Source organism: Mustela nigripes, chromosome X (assembly GCF_022355385.1).
Source record: "Mustela nigripes isolate SB6536 chromosome X, MUSNIG.SB6536, whole genome shotgun sequence".
NCBI lineage: Eukaryota > Metazoa > Chordata > Mammalia > Carnivora > Mustelidae > Mustela > Mustela nigripes.
In genome coordinates, this window is record NC_081575.1 from 112,727,173 (window position 1) to 112,745,051 (window position 17,879).

At 45.4% G+C, this 17,879-nt stretch overlaps 1 protein-coding gene across 1 annotated transcript in view; it reads right to left on the reverse strand.

The window, feature by feature from the left end:
- The window catches only part of BMX (BMX non-receptor tyrosine kinase), a 48,683-nt gene extending 37,090 nt beyond the window's left edge, over nucleotides 1–11,593 (reverse strand). Inside the window, exons 1-4 of the mRNA XM_059386037.1 lie at nucleotides 11,462–11,593; nucleotides 5,686–5,832; nucleotides 5,018–5,122; nucleotides 3,381–3,462 (exon numbers count right to left, since the gene is read on the reverse strand). Of these exons, the coding sequence (XP_059242020.1) occupies nucleotides 3,381–3,462; nucleotides 5,018–5,122; nucleotides 5,686–5,832; nucleotides 11,462–11,464 (337 nt within the window). The 5' untranslated portion in view covers nucleotides 11,465–11,593. The remainder of the gene's footprint in view (nucleotides 1–3,380; nucleotides 3,463–5,017; nucleotides 5,123–5,685; nucleotides 5,833–11,461) is intronic.
- Nucleotides 11,594–17,879: the final 6,286 nt, after the last annotated feature.

The window sequence follows — 17,879 nt, forward strand, 5'->3', positions numbered from 1 at the left end:
TGCTTTACTGGGTCATCGGATCATTTCCAAACCATAATGTATGTAAAGCAGCCAGCTCTGTGTTTGGCTCAGAGCACATGTTCAACGAACAGACGGCTTTCAGTGTTATCGTTCCCTTAGGTTAGCTCAGCTCAGCCTAGCTGAAAGCACTGGTATTTTTTTTTAAAGATTTTTATTTATTTGACAGAGAGATCACAAGTAAGCAGAGAGGCAGGCAGAGAGAGAGGAGGAAGCAGGCTCCCTGCTGAACAGAGAGCCCAAGGTGGGGCTCAATCCCAGGACCCCGAGATCATGACCTGAGCCGAAGGCAGAGGCTTAACCCACTAACCCACCCAGGCCCCCCAAAAGCACTGGTATTAAAAAAAAAAAAACTTGACTAAATATTAATGGGAACTAAAGGGAAATTATTGCAGAAGTCCCCAAAAGCCAAAGGAGTTAAAATTATAAAATGCTAGTTTCTGACTCGGAACTGGTGGTCATTGATCACCATTGACCATTGACCAAATGGTCATTGCGATTCCTTGGGCATGAGACTTGCCTTCCAGCTCTCCAAGCTCCTGCTTCCCACATGCCAGGAATCCTGTTATTTCCTACTACATCGATTTTGTTTCCTGGATAACTATTTCTTTTCCAATCAAGTCCAGAAGTCCACATGGCGACACTCCAGCCATTTAATCATGATAATAAGAGGACCTGAGGTGTGGAGAGGTGGTCTAACTTGCTCAAGTTCATAAACCTCTAGTAAGCAGCATATCTGAGACTCAGCCCCAAGATTCTTCTATTATAATCCAATGACCAGATGCCAGCTTTCCTGTAGCATCCCCTTCGGTTTTCATCTTTGGAAAGAAGGACACGCTTTTTCCGCATCTGCTCAGCTGAATTCAGAACCGCGGTGGCTGACATGCCCCAGTCCCCACTCAGTCAGCCCAAACCTCCTGGATCTAGGTCACCTTCTGCAAAATGCCGTGTCTCCGATGCCACCTGAGTTCATAATGCCCAAGCTAACTAGCAGACAAAAAGACTACCCAGGGGAGAGGATTTCTGTGACGAAACTTCTTTGTTTTCCTGGGGAGGCGGGTTGGTTGGCTGGACGCACGGCTGCTGCCATCTTCTTCTCTTGTTTCCTTCAAGCCCGCCTCACCCACCTCCTCTCCGACTCTGGGCCCGCAGAAAGGCTGGAAAACCAGATACTGTCTTCCAAGCCCCCTTACATATGGAGATGGCCACGAGACACAGATCTGGCCAGTAAACACCTGCAGGAATTTGCAGGGGACGCTTCTGGAAAAGCTCAGAGCCTTCCCAAGAGCCTCTGAGGGTAGCAGAGCAGAAAGCTAGCGGGAGCCTGGGTCCCTACTGACTTGCCTGAGCTGCTGCCCCAGCCCAGGACCATGTACCTCCGGACTTGTGAACGGTGTGAGAGGAACGGACGTGCCTTTGTTCCAACAGCTGCTTGGTGTCTTTTTACCTGCGTCCCCAAGCATTGTTAATGGATACACACGGCTTCCCCTGCATGCAGCAGCCCTCGTGATAAGGTCTTTCTGAAGTCTTACCAGGAGCTAAGAGATTCCCTTTGGCTTCTCTCTCTCTGCTCTCCCTTATGCTCCATTGGCCTTTACCTGAGCTCTCCAGGGCCGCCCAAACCAGCTTGCCACACATGGTTGCAGAAGGACCCTGAGGTCTGCCTCACAGCTGCACACTGGGCGGGTGGACGCTGCAACCATTCCCGGGAAGTCCCCCCAGAGCAGCATCTTAGGGCTCGTCTAGGAGGCCCCACTCTAGCCACCGGGACTCACGTTTGTGTGTTGGATCCTTCAGTATATATGTGAGTTTTATTCATTTATGGCTCATGATCCCTCGAGGAAAAAAGCAACATGACCTCCCATTTCATAGGGTTGGGAACCTGAGATCCAGAGACTCGAGATGGTTTCTTTAGCGGACACAGCAAAGCAGGGCGTGGAGGATGTGTCTGTCGCTAAGACGGATGCCCTTCTCAGTTCAGCAAGCTGGGAGCAGGGAGAGGGAGGCTTCTGGACCTCCCTGGACCACTGGACTATCCTCCAGGAGAGGTTGCTAAACCCTTTCAAGCAGAGGGAAAATGAAGCCCTATGTGTGAAGAAAATCTGAGAAAAAACCCTAACCTGAGACTCAAAGAAAACAAAACCTCACCTGGTCTCGGGGCTCGATATCTGAAATTCCACCAGTAGAGTCACGCATTTGGGTTCTATGCTGTCCTCACACTATCACCTGCCTGCCAAATTAGAATATCACCTGGAGCGGTGCCTGGTGCCTGGCTGGCTCAGTGGGTTAAGCCTCTGCCTTTAGCTCAGGTCCTGATTCCAGGGTCCTGGGATCGAGCCCCGCATCGGGCTCTCTGCTCAGCAGGGAGCCTGCTTCCTTCTCTCTCTCTGCCTATTTGTAATCTCTGTCAAATAAATAAATAAAATCTTTTTTTTTTTTTTTAAAGAATATCACTGGGAGAAACATCATAGCGCCAAATAGCCAACAGCGTTCTCTCTTCTACCACAGCCTGTCACCAAAGCAGCCTGAGAATCCCTGAGCAAAAGCTCCATTAAATCCCCTAGCTCTGGGGCACCTGGTGGCTCAGCCATTAAGCATCTGCTCAGGTCATGAACCCAGGGTCCTGGGATGGAGCCCCACATCGGGCTCTCTGCTCAGCAGGGAGCCTGCTTCTCCCTCTGGCACTCCTCCGTTTGTGTTTGCTCTCTCGCTGTCTCTCTTCCTCTCTGTCGAATAAGTAAATAAAAAAAAATGAATCCCCCAGTTTTGCCTAGCATTGACACCGTACCGGTTAAAAAGCCGGGTTGGGGTAGTCGAATTGGGGGTTCTCCATTATTACGCATGTGACCCTGGCCATGTCTCTTTAAGTTCACTTGTCTGGAAAAGGGAGAGCACGATAACGTTCCATGGAGTCATCAAGAAGATTACTCGAGGAAATGCTTTACGAAGTACTTGGCATAGCAGTTGGCAGACGCTACGACCGTAGTACTTCTATAGAACTTTCTGTAAACAGCCAAAGTACGGTAGCCACACAGCCTCAGAGAAGGCAGACGTTGCCCCGGGGAAAGGGCAGCCCCGTGGGTGGGGAGCGGGAGGTCTGGTTCCTCTGAGCTGCCTGCCCTGCTGCCTTCGGGGAGGGCCCAACAGCCCGCCCCGGGGAAGGGCAGGAAAGGGAACCCGAGCCACAGGCTCAGTCCGCATAACAATGAGAATGCAAAATGAGCCTGGCAGTTTCTCCGAGGTTCGTGGGAAAATCAGCAGATTCTCTTCTGGCTGCGGGTCCTTTCACTGCCGTCTCTCTCCTCCACCAAGCCTCACCAGAACTCCACGGAGAACTCCCTTTTATGACTTTTTAAAATTACCTTTTTGTAACGCTTTCAGCCACTGACTTCTGCTCTCTTCGTTTGATGCATAGACATAGAGAAGCCCATCTTTATAGACAATCTGGAAAGGGAAAGATTAGGGGCATTTAGATACAATTGCCTCCATGGTTCATTCCCGGGCAACTGCAAATTTTCTGGTATCCCAAAGAAAAGTTGAGTTTGCTTATAAAATATGCATTCATTCTGGAATTAGATGAAAAAAAAATCTAGTTATTTTTTTCCCTCCATCCCTCAATTTGTTTTATCCCAGACACTTCTACACTTGGGAAAATCACGGCAATGATGTGTCTGACATCAGGGAACGTTGAGGACCATGGAGAATTACAGAAGTCTAAAATGTTAGATATCATAGGGGTCTTAGGAATGGTCTACCGACTCCGTGCCTGACTCTCTTCACAGCCCATTGGAAAATATTTACCTGCTCTATCCTTAAAAATATCTTCAGGGATGAAATGTCTTTTACGTCTGCCAAGCCATCGTTGGCAATTTGCATATATTCTGAGCATTATATAGTTCATGCTTTTATTGAGTAAAAAGAGGTTTCCCTGTTACTTCATTCTCTTGGAATGAATTGCCAGGAATTGCCAGCAGAGATCATCGCCTGTTCTTTAAGATGCTTATTTAAACGTCAGAACATTTGGGGGCAGCTGGGTGGCTCAGTGGGTTATAGCCTCTGCTTTTGGCTCAGGTCATGATCCCGGAGTCTTGGGAACAAGCCCCGCATCGCATCATCGAGCTCTCTGCTCAGCAGGGAGCCTGCTTCCTCCTCTCTCTCTGCCTGCCTCTCTGTCTGCTTGTGATCTCTCTCTGTCAAATAAATAAATAAAATCTTAAAAAAAAAAAAGTCAGAACATTTTAATGTCTTCCCCACATCCTTCTCTATCTAGTTCATTCATTCAGTTTTTGTGGGTAGATGGTACAGACCCTTTATGAAATATCTGCTAATTTCTGGGCTCTTTCCTAGACCATTTCAGATCTAACCCTGTCTTGGCTCTGCGAAATATGGATGACTATGCCCACTTGGCGAATGAAGAAACAGACTTGGATAGAGAGTTGAGTGTGTTGCCTATGGTACCAGCAGTACAAGCTGTGAGGTTAGGAGCTCTGGGTGCCTCCGAAGCCTGTGGTCTTTTGAGCCTCCCATGCTTCTGTGATATGAATTTGAAGCATCTTCCCAGAAACCCCCCTGCTTTCTTCCAATAGGAAAGTGAGGTGTGAAGCTTTCCTTTCCCTGAGGAACCCAGGCTCCTCGGCATCCCTTCATCTCAACTCACCTTCACACCCCCGCATTGTAACGATCTGCAAATGCCTTGGGGATGAGGCTGGCGTTTGATTCCTTCTGGTGTGTCTGGTACCTTGGAGCCCCTTGGAAATGCTCAGCAACCTTTCATATGAAAGACCGTGGCACCCCACCGCAAGTTATGCCACTGTGGCTTACTTGCTCCCCTTTCTTTCTCTCCCTCTAGGGAAAGCAGATCGGTAGATCAAATTTCAGCAAAGTGCCCGACTACCATCTGGGGATGGTCCAAGTCTGGTCATCGTCCTTGTCATTTTGCAACATCTTTCGTTATTGCCAATATGTGCAATTTGCAATAGAACGTTGTTCCTCCCCTTACCTGAAAGGGGTATTGTCTCTCCGCGGGGGTCTGCTCCTCAAGATTGACTTTCTCCACACACCTGATTTTCTTAATCTCAATTGATCCTTTTCTGCTGCCTCTTTTCTGAATTAAAAACCAAAATATAAGATGCCTCATGTGATACACAGCAGGACACAAAGAAAAGCAATAAAGTGAAGATTATCCTGGGAGGGAGATTGAGAGATAGGACGGGTAACTGAGAATTCTTCCAATTATTCCATCAGAGTCAAAATCCAATGGCAGCAGGATATGTTTCCTATATGTTTACCCATATACTCCCCCCAAAGCAAGGCTAGAAGCAGCACTTAATTTTGTTCAATAACCTTGAAACATATTTCCACCACCTGTGGTGTGTTTAATCTATGGAAAATCAACATTTAAATCCAGAAGGCATCTTTAAAAATTTCAAGTTGAGGACCAGTGTTCTAAAGTTACAATTTGCCTTAGCAAAGTTAGCCAATATTTTAAAACCCTTTATCTTGAACTAATCAGGTCTTGGTTAAGAAAAGATAACGTGATAAGTGAAGGCAAGTTGATCTTTACTGCCTGAGCTAAGAAACCTGACATTGTTTCATTAAAATTAAGCCCTTTGTGGACACGCAAGAAAAATAAATAGTAGAAAAACAATGGAATAAGCAGGGTCTCACCATTTTGTCATATTCATAGTAGGAGAGATTTGTTTTGGTTAGAACAAAAAGCCTCTCTTTGTAATTACTTGGCGACATTTTCTTTTTTTGCTGTGACCTTTTGAGAAGAAGTTCTTCTAGAATGGATTTTGTATCCATATTGTCGTCCTAAGTAAAATAAAATAATGAGAATGAGTGTTTTCACCTCGCTACATTCTCTTTTAGCCTTCAGAATGTTTAGTCAACTGCTTCTCATTCAGGAATAATATAAATAATATAATTTAGGTTTAGGATTAGAGAAGAAATTTTAACTCAGCAGACTCTTAAAAACACATAACTTCATTCCTACTGCCTTGGTCCTGGCTTTTATAAATATGTTGATTTATTTACAACGTTTTATCTGTTTTAGTCACCTCCCACTCTGGATCATAAATTCACCATCTTTGAGCTCCTTTCCAGACACCTTATCAAAATTCTGCTTATTCCTTAAGGATTCTGTAGGGATTTGTTGAATCAAACTGAATATGATCAAACTTTGAAATATTTGAACTCCAGGCAGCTCGCCATTATCCGAAGTAACTGATCAACAAATTTCTGTCTATTACTGTGGCTGGCTGTTTGAAAAAATCGTCCTGCCCCCTGGGAGACTCTAATATTATTGTAAGTAATACCCACAGTTCCCCATCACGATCAAATCTTTAACATAAAGGAGATGGGTCTACTTTTCAATATTTCTGAGAACAAAACATTTTAAAATGCCATCAAAATCGATCTCAAAGAACTAAACAAAATTGGTACCTTACAAACTAAAAACATTCTTGCTTTTTCTTCCAAAGCCGTGGAAAGCATTAAAGCTTAAGGTATTTCTAGAAAAAAAATCCATTAAGTTTTCTGGTTCTACTAAGACTGTTCCTTCAACCCTCCATCCAAAATCAGGTCTGCTAATGAAAAGTAACATTAAAAAAAATAATAATAATGTTAAGTAGTAGGCCACAAGAGATAAACTTTCTTATGTTCTTTGCTTTGTGGAATCACATGTGTACCAACAGTGAGATGTTCAATAATTTCTATCTTTCTTTGTTTACTGATAATCTGAATGTCACTAACTTTACTCACCTTGCATTTGATTAGTCAGCTGGGGTGCACTTGTGGGTCCTTAATTTCCAACTCCCGAGCTCTAAGTAAAACCTTGCTGCTCTGAGGCACTCATATTCCCTCTGGCTATGCCAGGATCATGCATTACCGAGAAAATATTTGCATCCTACTTATCACTCTCCATCAGGAAGCACCCACACAGGCATTGCTCTGTTCGATGGAGGGAGGGTTTGCCAAATGAACCTGTCCAATCAGTAAAGGCCACTTCTCCATGGCCCTGAGCATAATGGGCCCACTATGACAGGGAAGTGGGAGGAAAAGGAGACACAGCTAATAAACCATGGCCAGGTCCAGCCAGCTGCTCTCCTGACATAGATCACACCTCTCTAGAAACGGGAATCAAGAAAATCAGCTTATGTTCATTATTTATACAGATGAAGTGGTTATCTATGAATCCCTCAAATGTTCTCCAAGGGCATCTTTTGATTTAGAGGCAGAAGTAATGGAAATCTTCTCTGTTACAAATCTTATCCATTGGTTACTTTTTATTTTGAATAGTGTTTTATCAGGGAAGGGGAGTCTAATTCCTTTGGGAAAATAGAATGAGTTTCTTTTGAGCACAGTGGGTGTTCTATGCCATGGTCGCTGGTTTCTTGGCCCCCGAACTCAAAGATGGGGATCTGTTAACTCTATTAAGTTAAGATAAGATGATTTTCTATACCCAAAGTCTATGTCTGGAAGAGAATTTCCTTGAAGACTTAGTGAAACTGTGGAAGGTCTAGTTTTTTTGGGGGGGGGGTACATGCCCCTTTTGGGGAGCCATACCACACTGGGCATAGTTTTAAGACATTTTGGCTTTTACATTCCTGTGTTCTACAATTTTACTAACAAAGCATACAAAGAAAACTGTGAAAACTTTTGTCAAATGTCTTTTAGAGCCACAGCTAAAACATGACTCCTTAAAGCAGAGTGCTAGTTAAATAGATCTGGTTAGCTCAACACAAAATTTTTACTTAAAAAAAAAAAAAAAAGAGGGCACCTGGGTGGCTCAGTGGGTTAAAGCCTCTGCCTTCGGCTCAGGTCACGATCCCAGGGTCCTGGGATCGAGGCCCGCATCGGGCTCTCTGCTCTTCTGGGAGCCTGCTTCCTCCTCTCTCTCTGCCTGCTTCTCTACCTACTTGTGATCTCTGTCTGTTAAATAAATTAAAAAAAATCTTTGAAAAAAAAATAAAAAAAAATAAAAAAATTTTTAAAAAGAGCATTTACTTTTCAAAACTTCTTCAGATACTGAATGAATTTGTAACATTAAAAGTACTGTTTTAAAAAAGCAAATCCCAAAGTCTCAGGTATTAAGCAGCCTTTCCCAGGACTGCATGACCTTACGTACACTTTACTATTTATAGAACTTTTACATTCATTACATTAAAGATTTTGGGGAGGGAATTTTATCTAAAAGATTAATATGGTGAATCGCAGAAGCAATTGACAAATGAAATTCACAAGGTTGCTTCTGTATATTGGAGGAAAAAACAATGGCTAGAAAAATTTCGACAAAATTGTTAACTCCAAAGCTCTGCCTTTTGTGAATTTTTTGGCTTTCCTTTCTAAAATCAGATATGATGTGTGTTTATTCTACAAAATTAAGAACTACCAGCAAGCAAAAGAAAAAAAAAAACTGTTAACATTTTGGTGACCATACCTCTACATTTTTCCAAATATATAGGTATCTATTTTCACAAACATGAGCTGATGCTCTGTGAAGATAGGTCTGTAATCTGTTGTTCTTATGTAACACACACATGGGGCCACGTGTCTTTGGAGACCTTCAAAGTTCTACTCCCTCAGTTGCCCCCGGAGCTTCCTAACGAACTTGAAGAATCCTGTTTTGATGACTTACGCTTTGGTCTCATCCAGATCAGTTTCTTCTAGGACAGTGCCTGGCTCCTGTTCTAGTTGGGATCTGCCTTTCTACTTCTATTTGCTTCTATCCCTTCCTTGTATTGTTCTCTTCTCCTACATTAGCCTAGATTTGAAAATGGAGGCATCTCTATGGTCTCCCTCGGTGTAGAACGAGATTATCGGTGATGACTAATTTTTAGAAATGCAATATTTCCTCCCTGTATTAGGACAATAAGTCGACCGGCTCAGCTACCCCTGTTGACTCAAATGCCTGCATCATGGCTAACAAATTTGACTCTGTCTGCCCATATTTAATAATATATGTTCAGTCGGGAAGGTTAAAAAACAGTTTCAAAATGAAATGAGATCCTGAAGCTAGTTAGTATTAGCCTGAAATGTATTTCCATAGAAGAGCCAGCAGAATATGGCTGGGTTCTCATATTACCAACTACACGGAATAGACACATCAATTTGCTTACCAAATAGCCCGGGCTGCCTATTTCCATAAGTACGTGAAACTAGAAAGAGATTAAAGTGCAGGTGACATAAAAGCAAAAAAGTATAACCAAAAAAAACTGGCAGAAACCAATATAGTATTTTCTCCAAGGAAGCCTGCAACCATCCCGCAACCCATAATGTAGGTAAGAGTTGAACACTAAGTTAACATGACCTAGAATTCCTGTAGTTATTTAGCATTTACAAGGAAATGTTGTGAGGAGAGTAAGGAGTTCAGAATTTTGAACCCACATTATATTCGTGGACAATGTCACCCTGACCAAGTCCCTTCCCTGCGCTAAGCCTCAGTTTTCTGACCCGGAAGAGAAGATGAGTCACAGCTCTCTCAAGGGGCTTGATTGAGAAAGCTTTTGTCAAAGTTGTGGGCACACCATGGGCAATGAACCACGATCAAAAAAGAAAATGGGGGAAGAAACAACTAGAATGCTAGAGCGGAGCCCATGTTCTCATTGCCCTGAAAGACCCAAGGAAGGAAAGTTGTTTCTTCTTAAGATAATCAAGGAAAAAAAAAAAGATAATCAAGAAAGAAATTATGGAAGGGAGGACATTAACACTGGATGTTGCAGAATATAAGTGATTATAGCAACAATCATCCTAGCTAACATTTAAGGAGGGCTTGCATTATGCCCGGCACTTTAAAAAGCACCTGGAAAATATGTATTCGTTTACTCTGTGGGGTAGGCCCCCTCTCCCCCCCATCCTATGGGGTATGTCCTAATTCAGTCACCTTATGGGGTGGTTAGGAAAAAGGCAAAAGGTGATAAAGCCATGTCCTGATCCCTTATGCTGAATTAGTAACACGCAGCCCTGCTTAGGGTATACCTGCTGGTGTGGGCAGAAGCAACCGGCCCGTGAGTTCAAATCCCTGCTCCGTCTCTGTGCAACCTGGCATGTTACTTCCCCATCCATAAAGGGAGTAAAACAGTAACCATGTGGAAGAGTTAGGAGGAGTCAAGAGGAAACAGCAGTACGCCGCCTAGCACGCTCGCTCCTACTCCCAAATCCTGTACTCCTTTCCCCATCACTCCTAGGCAAAGTGTAAAAAAAAAAAAAAAAAGATCATAGGAAAGGTTAAAAACTGAAAAGAATGAAATGATCTTTGATGATAAAATCTCTGTCCTCATCCCTGTTCCCCAGGCCCTAGGGACGGGAGAGCATCAGAGGCAGGAACGCTTCCCGTGTGCTCTCTCCTCCGCACGTATCTGCACTGTTCAAGATAGAAGTATCTGTCTGTTACAAGCTTTCAATCCCGGGACAACTTACCTTAGGTTCAAGGTGAACCAGCCCCTTACAGACTGGGTTTTTGGGCCCCTGGGTTTCTTACAAATCAATACGTGGATGTGACTGCAGGGGTGGTCCACGGACGGGCCGTATCAGCCGGGCCTGGGAGCTTGGGAGAAATGCAGCTGCCCAGTTCCTGCCCCGGGCCCGGTGCACCAGAACCTGCATTTTAGCGAGATCCCCAGGAGCCTCGTGTGCCGTGAGTTTGGAAAGTCCTGATCTAGACCACAATCCACTTGCACTACTTCTTTTTTTTTTTTTTTTTTAGATTTTATTTATTTATTTGACAGACAGAGATCACAAGTAGGCAGAGAGGCAGGCAGAGAGAGAAAGAGGAGGAAGCAGGCTCCCTGCTGAGCAGAGAGCCCGAGGCGGGGCTCGATTCCAGGACCCTGAGATCATGACCTAAGCCAAAGGCAGAGCCTTTAACCCACTGAGCCACCCAGGTGCCCCCACTTGCGCTACTTCTTAAATCCAGTGAAATTATCCTGGTGCACAGGAACTTTCAACATTTTCTGGCTGCGGCTGTAACTAAAAGCTTCACCTCCCCCAGCTTTCCACCTCAGTCTAAAATCCTCCCCCCAAACCCCAGACGTTGGAAGCCTTCGGGAACCTGAGAACAAATATTTGCAGTTAAAGTAACACCATAAAAACATAAGTACATAAAAGAGGGTAGGACTAACATTTCTCCGTCTTTGGGAAACAGTTAGGAAGCCAATATGCAAAGTCACAAAAGGCCATGCTTGCAGAGGAGGACGGAGAAAAGCAGCAGAGGAAACGCACAGAGCTCGCTGGAGCTGACACCGAGGGCCACACAGCCTGACAGCTTCCCTGAACGACGTTTTTGAGCCGGGGGAGGAATGGACAGTAAAACCGCAACAGGCCCCCAAATTAGATGGTCTCACCCAAAGTCCCCAGAGAAGCCCCAGCAATCTCATATTCATCATTCTGAACCTATTTGCCTGGAGGATATGACATAATGGGGCCCACTACGGCCGCAACGCACCATTTTGGCTCGTTCCGCCGCCGGGGGTCCACTGCCGCGCGGTTAATCCACTCTCACACGAACACAAACCCCAGCTGCCCTCCTTCCAGCAGCAGCAAATTGTCTCCCATTTTCCCGGCTGCCGGATCAGAAATGGCTACATTACTCAGTGCCCCCAAAACGTTTATTGTCCTGCAAGGGCCTTACACAATCCCACAGGAAACCACGCTCAACACTTAGCCAACACTTGTTGATCTGATTGAATGCAACACAAACGGAGACAAAAGCCTATTTCATAAAGGTTCCAATTTTGATAACCACAGCCCCTGCTTTTCCCAGGCAGCCCTCAGGAACATGTGATAACCCTGCCTTTGTTTTTAGAGCTCTGGGCTGAAAAGGACAAGAAACTAGCTTGGCAAAACCCCACTTCTGACGCTGACTTCTCTCACGAATCAGGAAACCATGAGGTAACGCCAAAGAACGCAGAGAATGAGCAACGAAAACTTCAACTCAACATTGGACGAGGGACCGCTGCAGGAAATGTGACAGACAAGGACAGTTAATATGACCGAAAAGGAGCCCATTTCCACACCTGAAATTGTTAAGAAGCCCAGAAGTGGGAAAGAGATCTGTTTGGCTCGGGTAGCAGTCCCCAGGTTTGCAATGAAAAAGTGTGATTGTCACTTGACATCACTGTGACAGTAATCGCAACTTTTGGCTTTCCTCGTGCCACCCTCTTGTCTCTGGTGCACACGGACTGGTCATATGTGGTGAAACTAATGAACTCTTTGAGGCTCTGCTATCCACAGCTGAAAACCTCAATCATCCTTTCGGTATGCCGTGACACACTGAATTAAGTCACCCGTGGTTGGCTACTTCAGCTTATTTGGGAACATCTACGGTGTGAGGAAACCTTGGGTTGGCAGAGGAGAGCGATGCTGCTGACTTTCCAAGAGGTCTTCACTTGAGTGAACGTGGGATTAGCATCACTTCTATTTTCTTGGCATTCAGTCAAGTCTTCTCGAGAACCTACCATGTGCTAAGCATTCTGTTAGGGACCGGACACAGTGGTCAACAGAATGAGGGCGGCCCACATCTTCAGGGCAGCCCACACTGGCCTAATGTCCAGTGGAGGTAGGACTCCAAGGAAAGGCTTAATTACAGTGGAGTGTGGGGGAAAATAGCTTACAGAGGTATTGTCAGTGTTTCTGTTTGAAACTGGAATTTGGGAAGGGGCAAAGAGTCCCTCAGAAGAATTCCGAAGAGGGGAGCTTACACCCTGATAGTAAATGAGCCCCTGATGGTTCCCAAATAGCTCTTCGGTCTCTGGGAATAAGGTAGGCAGCCATTCAAGAAACCCGGGGTGAAACAGAGTACCAGTGGCCCAGTCTCTTGGCCGAATAAATGGATTTATTATTATTAACATAATATAATAATAATAATAACAACAACAACATAATATTATTATTAACATCCTGTTAATGAACTTCCTTTCCCACATGGCGATTTGGATTTACTCTGCTGTTTAAACATGGTAGCATGGCAGATCAACTCTAGAATGACTAGTAAATTTCGAGGAGGGGGGACAGGAAGCAGTAGAAGCCTGGAAACACCTGGGCACAATCTTAGGATTCACATCCCTTCTTGGGCCTTGAAACACTCAAGGGCAGCTGGGAGGAGTGGTTTCCTCTGAGTCAAATGTCACAGATTTATTGACTTATTCTATTCATTCGCTTCCTCTGCCACTTCTCCTGGACCTTTCTTCGGCTCTGTATTTTCCAGGTCTTCAAGTTTCATTCTAACTTGTGGCAATGTGCTATGTCGATTACATGAGTAAATTTGTTCAGATTATGGTCTGCATTGTCACCTGTGCCTGGTGAGCCCCTTAGGAACGTGCTCTAATAGTAATTTGACTTCATGACGAGAGCAAGCTTGTTCACTTGGGAGTTCTAGTGCTTGTCTTTAGCATAAGAAAGAAATCTGATAGCATCCATTTTGTGTGTGTGTGTGTGTGAGAGAGAGAGAGAGCAAGAGCGAGAGAGAGAGCTGCTTCTGGCTGACCTTTATTTTTTCTCACTTTAAAAAATGCATTTGACTCATGGCTTTAAAACATCATGCATATGCTCATGATTCCAAATTTCAGCCAGCTCCTCTCTCCTGAATTCCAGACTTGGAATTCAGACTGTCACCTTGTCCATCTCTACTTGGAAAGTCTAATCAATGTGTCTACATTACCCTCGCAATGCCGACCTCCTGACTAACCCCCCCACCCCCCCCCACACTACCTTCTCCTGTCATCGTCCCCTTTCAGACAACAGCAACAGGATTTTTCCAGCTGCTTCAGGCCAAAGAGTATGGAATCATCGTTGACTTCTCCCCTTCCTTTACACCCAGCATCCAGTTCTTCACACAATTTGGTGAGTTCTCTCTTCAGAATATATGCCGAACGTGGCCACTTTTCACCACCTCTTGGCTACTTCCTGGGCAGTCGCCATCATCTCTCACCTGCAATGTTGCCCCTACCCCCGAGTGCCCTCCCTACTTCTACTTTTGCTCCTGGAGATCTGTTCTCCACTGGCTAGCCAGAGCAATTCTTTTCGATGTAACTCAGATCCTGTCACTCCTCCAGTGTGAGCTCTCCTTCGCCCCACCCCCCCATTCTGGTCCACCAGTACTGTCTCTAACATCATCTCGTGACTCCTCTGCCTCACATTGCCACACTGAATGCTGGCCTCCTTGCTCCTCCTACAAAATTCTTAGCACTGTCTGCCCCAGGACCTTTGCTTTGGTGGTTTCCTTGGCTTGGCAAACTGTCACAGACATCTGCCTGGTTCGTTGGCTCATCTCTGGTCTCGGCTTCAGATGGCATCTTCCTAATGAGTCCTCCCTGGACCACAGCTTCACTCCACCCAGCACTGCCAGTGTCCCTTACTCTGCTCTACACGGCGCTCAACACCTTAAAACCTGCTGGACGATTCATTTATTTATTACCTTTAATGTCTGCCTCCGCTTTCTAAAGAGTGAGCCCCAAGGGCTCCAGTAGCATCTCTCTCTACCGCCTGAGCCTCTTCCACGGGCATCTCTTCCCCGAGGGTGTTTCTCAACCACCTCCTGCCTTTGCTCCCCCAGTACTGAAATGATCTACTTGGAGGTTGGGATCGAATGTGAATAGTTTATGCTTATTGGGATGTGACGTTAATGTGTTGCCTCTCCTAGAAACGCTTGCCTATTAAGCCTCGGACTCAGTGGCGGAACAGTCACGCTTGATCCTTATGAGAGGAGATGGGTGGGTAGGAGATGGAGGTGGACATGCAAAGTTTTGTTGTTTCTTTTTGTTAGTACCTTTCCCGATATGTGTGAAATCTTTACAGAGCCTGTTGGCATGCTGTCGATTTTACTCTCATTTTTTAAAAAGATTTTTTATTTGTTTACTTGACAGATCACAAGTAGGCAGAGAGGCAGGCGGTGAGGGGTGTGTCGGGGGCGGGGGGGGGGGGAAGCAGGCTCCCTGCTGAGCAGAGAGCCCGACGCAGGATTCCATCCCAGGACCCTGGGATCATGACCTGAGCCGAAGGCAGAGGCTTTAAGCCACTGAGCCACCCAGGCGCCCCCCTTATTCTCATTTTTAGTAGAAGATAAGGATGTGGGGGCTAAGAGGGGCTCAGCGAACCATGACCACCACCTGTTCTTGTAAATTAAATTTATGGGAACACAGCCACCACCATGTGCCTGCAAAGTCTCAAATATTTACTATCTGGCCTTCGCAGAAGAAAATTTGCCAACTCATACTCCAGAAGAGTCTTGCCGGCTCTACAAATGATGTGTAGCTTGGAATTCAACAGACATTCACTGAGCTGGACTGCGGGCCAGGTTGCCAGAGTTGGAAACGAGGAAAATAGGCAAAGGAGGCATCTTTATGGGACCCTTCCAGCCACGAGTCCCACTTTGAGTCAAATGATCTTTCCCAAAGGCTTATCACGAGCAGTTTCAAAATACAGAAAAGTTAAAAGAATTGTACCTCGAGCACCCCCATATCACTCTCTAGACTCTGCAATTGGATTTTGCTATATTGGCTTTGTCACGTATCTGTGTATCCATCTGTCTATCCGTCCATCAGTCCACCTGATCGGTCTTACTACCTCCACTGCTACCGCAGTTCTTACCATTGTTATTTTCTGGTGCATTCAGGGTAAGTTGCAGACAGCGGTCCACCTCATCCATGAACACCAGCATCCATAACATTAATTAGATAGAGGTTAATTCAAATTACGTTTCTCCCCTTCCTTGGTGAAAAGATGAATCAGCCTTTCAGGGCCAAGAACATTTTGCTTGTGGGGCATTCTAGAAAATTTCTGTGGCTCAGAAGAGGGGTCATAAGCTGTTCTTTTCTGGAATGCTGCCAAAAGCTCATGGGAAAGACAGGAACACAGTTGTGTGTTTCACACAATGGTGGATCACACGTAACTTCGGGGTCAGAAGGCTGGATGATAGAAGAGACCCAGGGCTGTGCGGATTGCTCTCCTGAGGGTAGAAGTGGGAGTAACAGCTGTTTGTCTCTGGTGGATGTCTTTGGATGTCCTCAACCAACAGCCCATTAATGACCTTCATAAACGAATGTTTACAAATCAGTGTCTGAGTTGAGCCAGTCTATTTCCCTGGGTTCGATGGGTCTGAATGCCTAATTGGGAATATTCCAAAGATATTGGTCATTTCATGAATAGCCACGATAGTGCTCCGGGAAGCAAATTGCCAAAACCTGACCAAACTGCAAGAAAGCATTTTTGAGCTGAGCGGTAGAAGAAGAAGAAAAAAAAATTGGACATGAGGAAATAAAGAAGACATCTGTGTATTCCTACAAAATATATCTTGGAGAAGAAAATTGGTAAGTCAGACAAAAGAGGAAAATGCAATTTTGAGATAAAAAGTCAAATAAAATGCGTCAACAATGTGGGTGTCTTTAAAGATCATAAGGGTATCATTTAGAATCATTTAGGAAAGGTTTTCATCATTGTCATTTCATCACAGAATTTTCTTTATGCTTCCTAGGACCCTGAGGGCAGTTGATGATGTAGCCACACACCCACATATCTACCTACACACTCATTCGCACACATACATATTGGACATCTCCATCTGGATGACGGATGACAGTGTAAAAAGTGCGCCAAACTCCACGACAGGGTCACGCTGCTCCTCTCCAAGGTGGGCCCCACTGGAGAAACGTTCCATGCCCCGTATTCCATCTATAAACACTGGCCCCTCTCTGACCTTGCTTTGTCCTCGATTTAGGTCTTCTAGCTTTTCCAGCCCTGTTCTTTTCCTACACGAGTCTGCAAAGAGAGTTCCTTGCCTTGCCCCAAACAGGAAGGCCCTTGGACTTAGCCGACACCCATGCCTGGCCTCTCAGAGTCAAGACAAAAGAGAAGCTCTCACTCCTGGTACAGTGGAGGTGGAGGGTGTTCTGAGGCCCAGAGGAACCTTTGAAAAGGTGATAAAGCAAAAGCATCCCCAAGAGCATTGCAAATCTACTAGAGGAGTGGGTAACGATGTACAGGGAAGCCATTCTCTTCTGCTTCCTTTTAATGCAAAGCTCTCCTTGTAAATGCTGTTTGTAACAGAGGAACTCTTCAGGACACCTGAACTCCAGAGGTCACTGCTGTGGCCTGTGGCATGCGATACTTCATCTCTCAAGTCAAGTTCAATAAGTTATCTTGGAGGTTGGCTAGTCACCTTGGTAATAACATTTAAATGCTTTCGTAAAGGGTTATTATTTATAAGAGCACTCCTTTAGCCCAGAGAGCTTTGAAAAACCACCTTATCTCCTCTGGCATTCATTTCTTTTCCAGTTGCCTATTATCACAAAACAAATGATCTAGAAGCTAAGTGGCTTAAAACAACCGTTTTTCTTTGCTCATGGTTCTGGGGGTCTGGAAGTGTGGAAGGACACCATTGGGGCACTCCTGTTTTATCGACGTGGCACTGGCTTTTCCCCCAAAAGTTGGCCTCTGATCCTCGGCTCTTCTCACCGGGCAACTGCTCCCAGGGGCAGGAAGCAGGAGCCACCAGGCGGTCTCAGAGCCACACCTGGAACTTGCGGTCCAAGCCACCACAAGTCCCGCCTAGACTCCGGAGGAAGATAAGTAGAGGCCACCTGTGATGGAGGGAGTATCAAAGTCACAGTGCAGAAGACACGTCGAATGGGACATCCTGTTACAGCTGTCATAGGAAGAGAGGATCTTCCACGAGATGATAAACAATGAGTCTGATCAACAGTAGGTGCTTGTGATTGATGCAGGCTGGCCTGGGTCCTCGGACCCAGAGGGCGTCCCGCAGGACCAGCCAAGGGGGCCTCTGGCTGTATGCAGGATGGAAATCATTCGCGAGCCAAGAGGAAGGGAGAGCAGAGTTTACCGAAGACGGAGCGGGAGAGCACATCAAG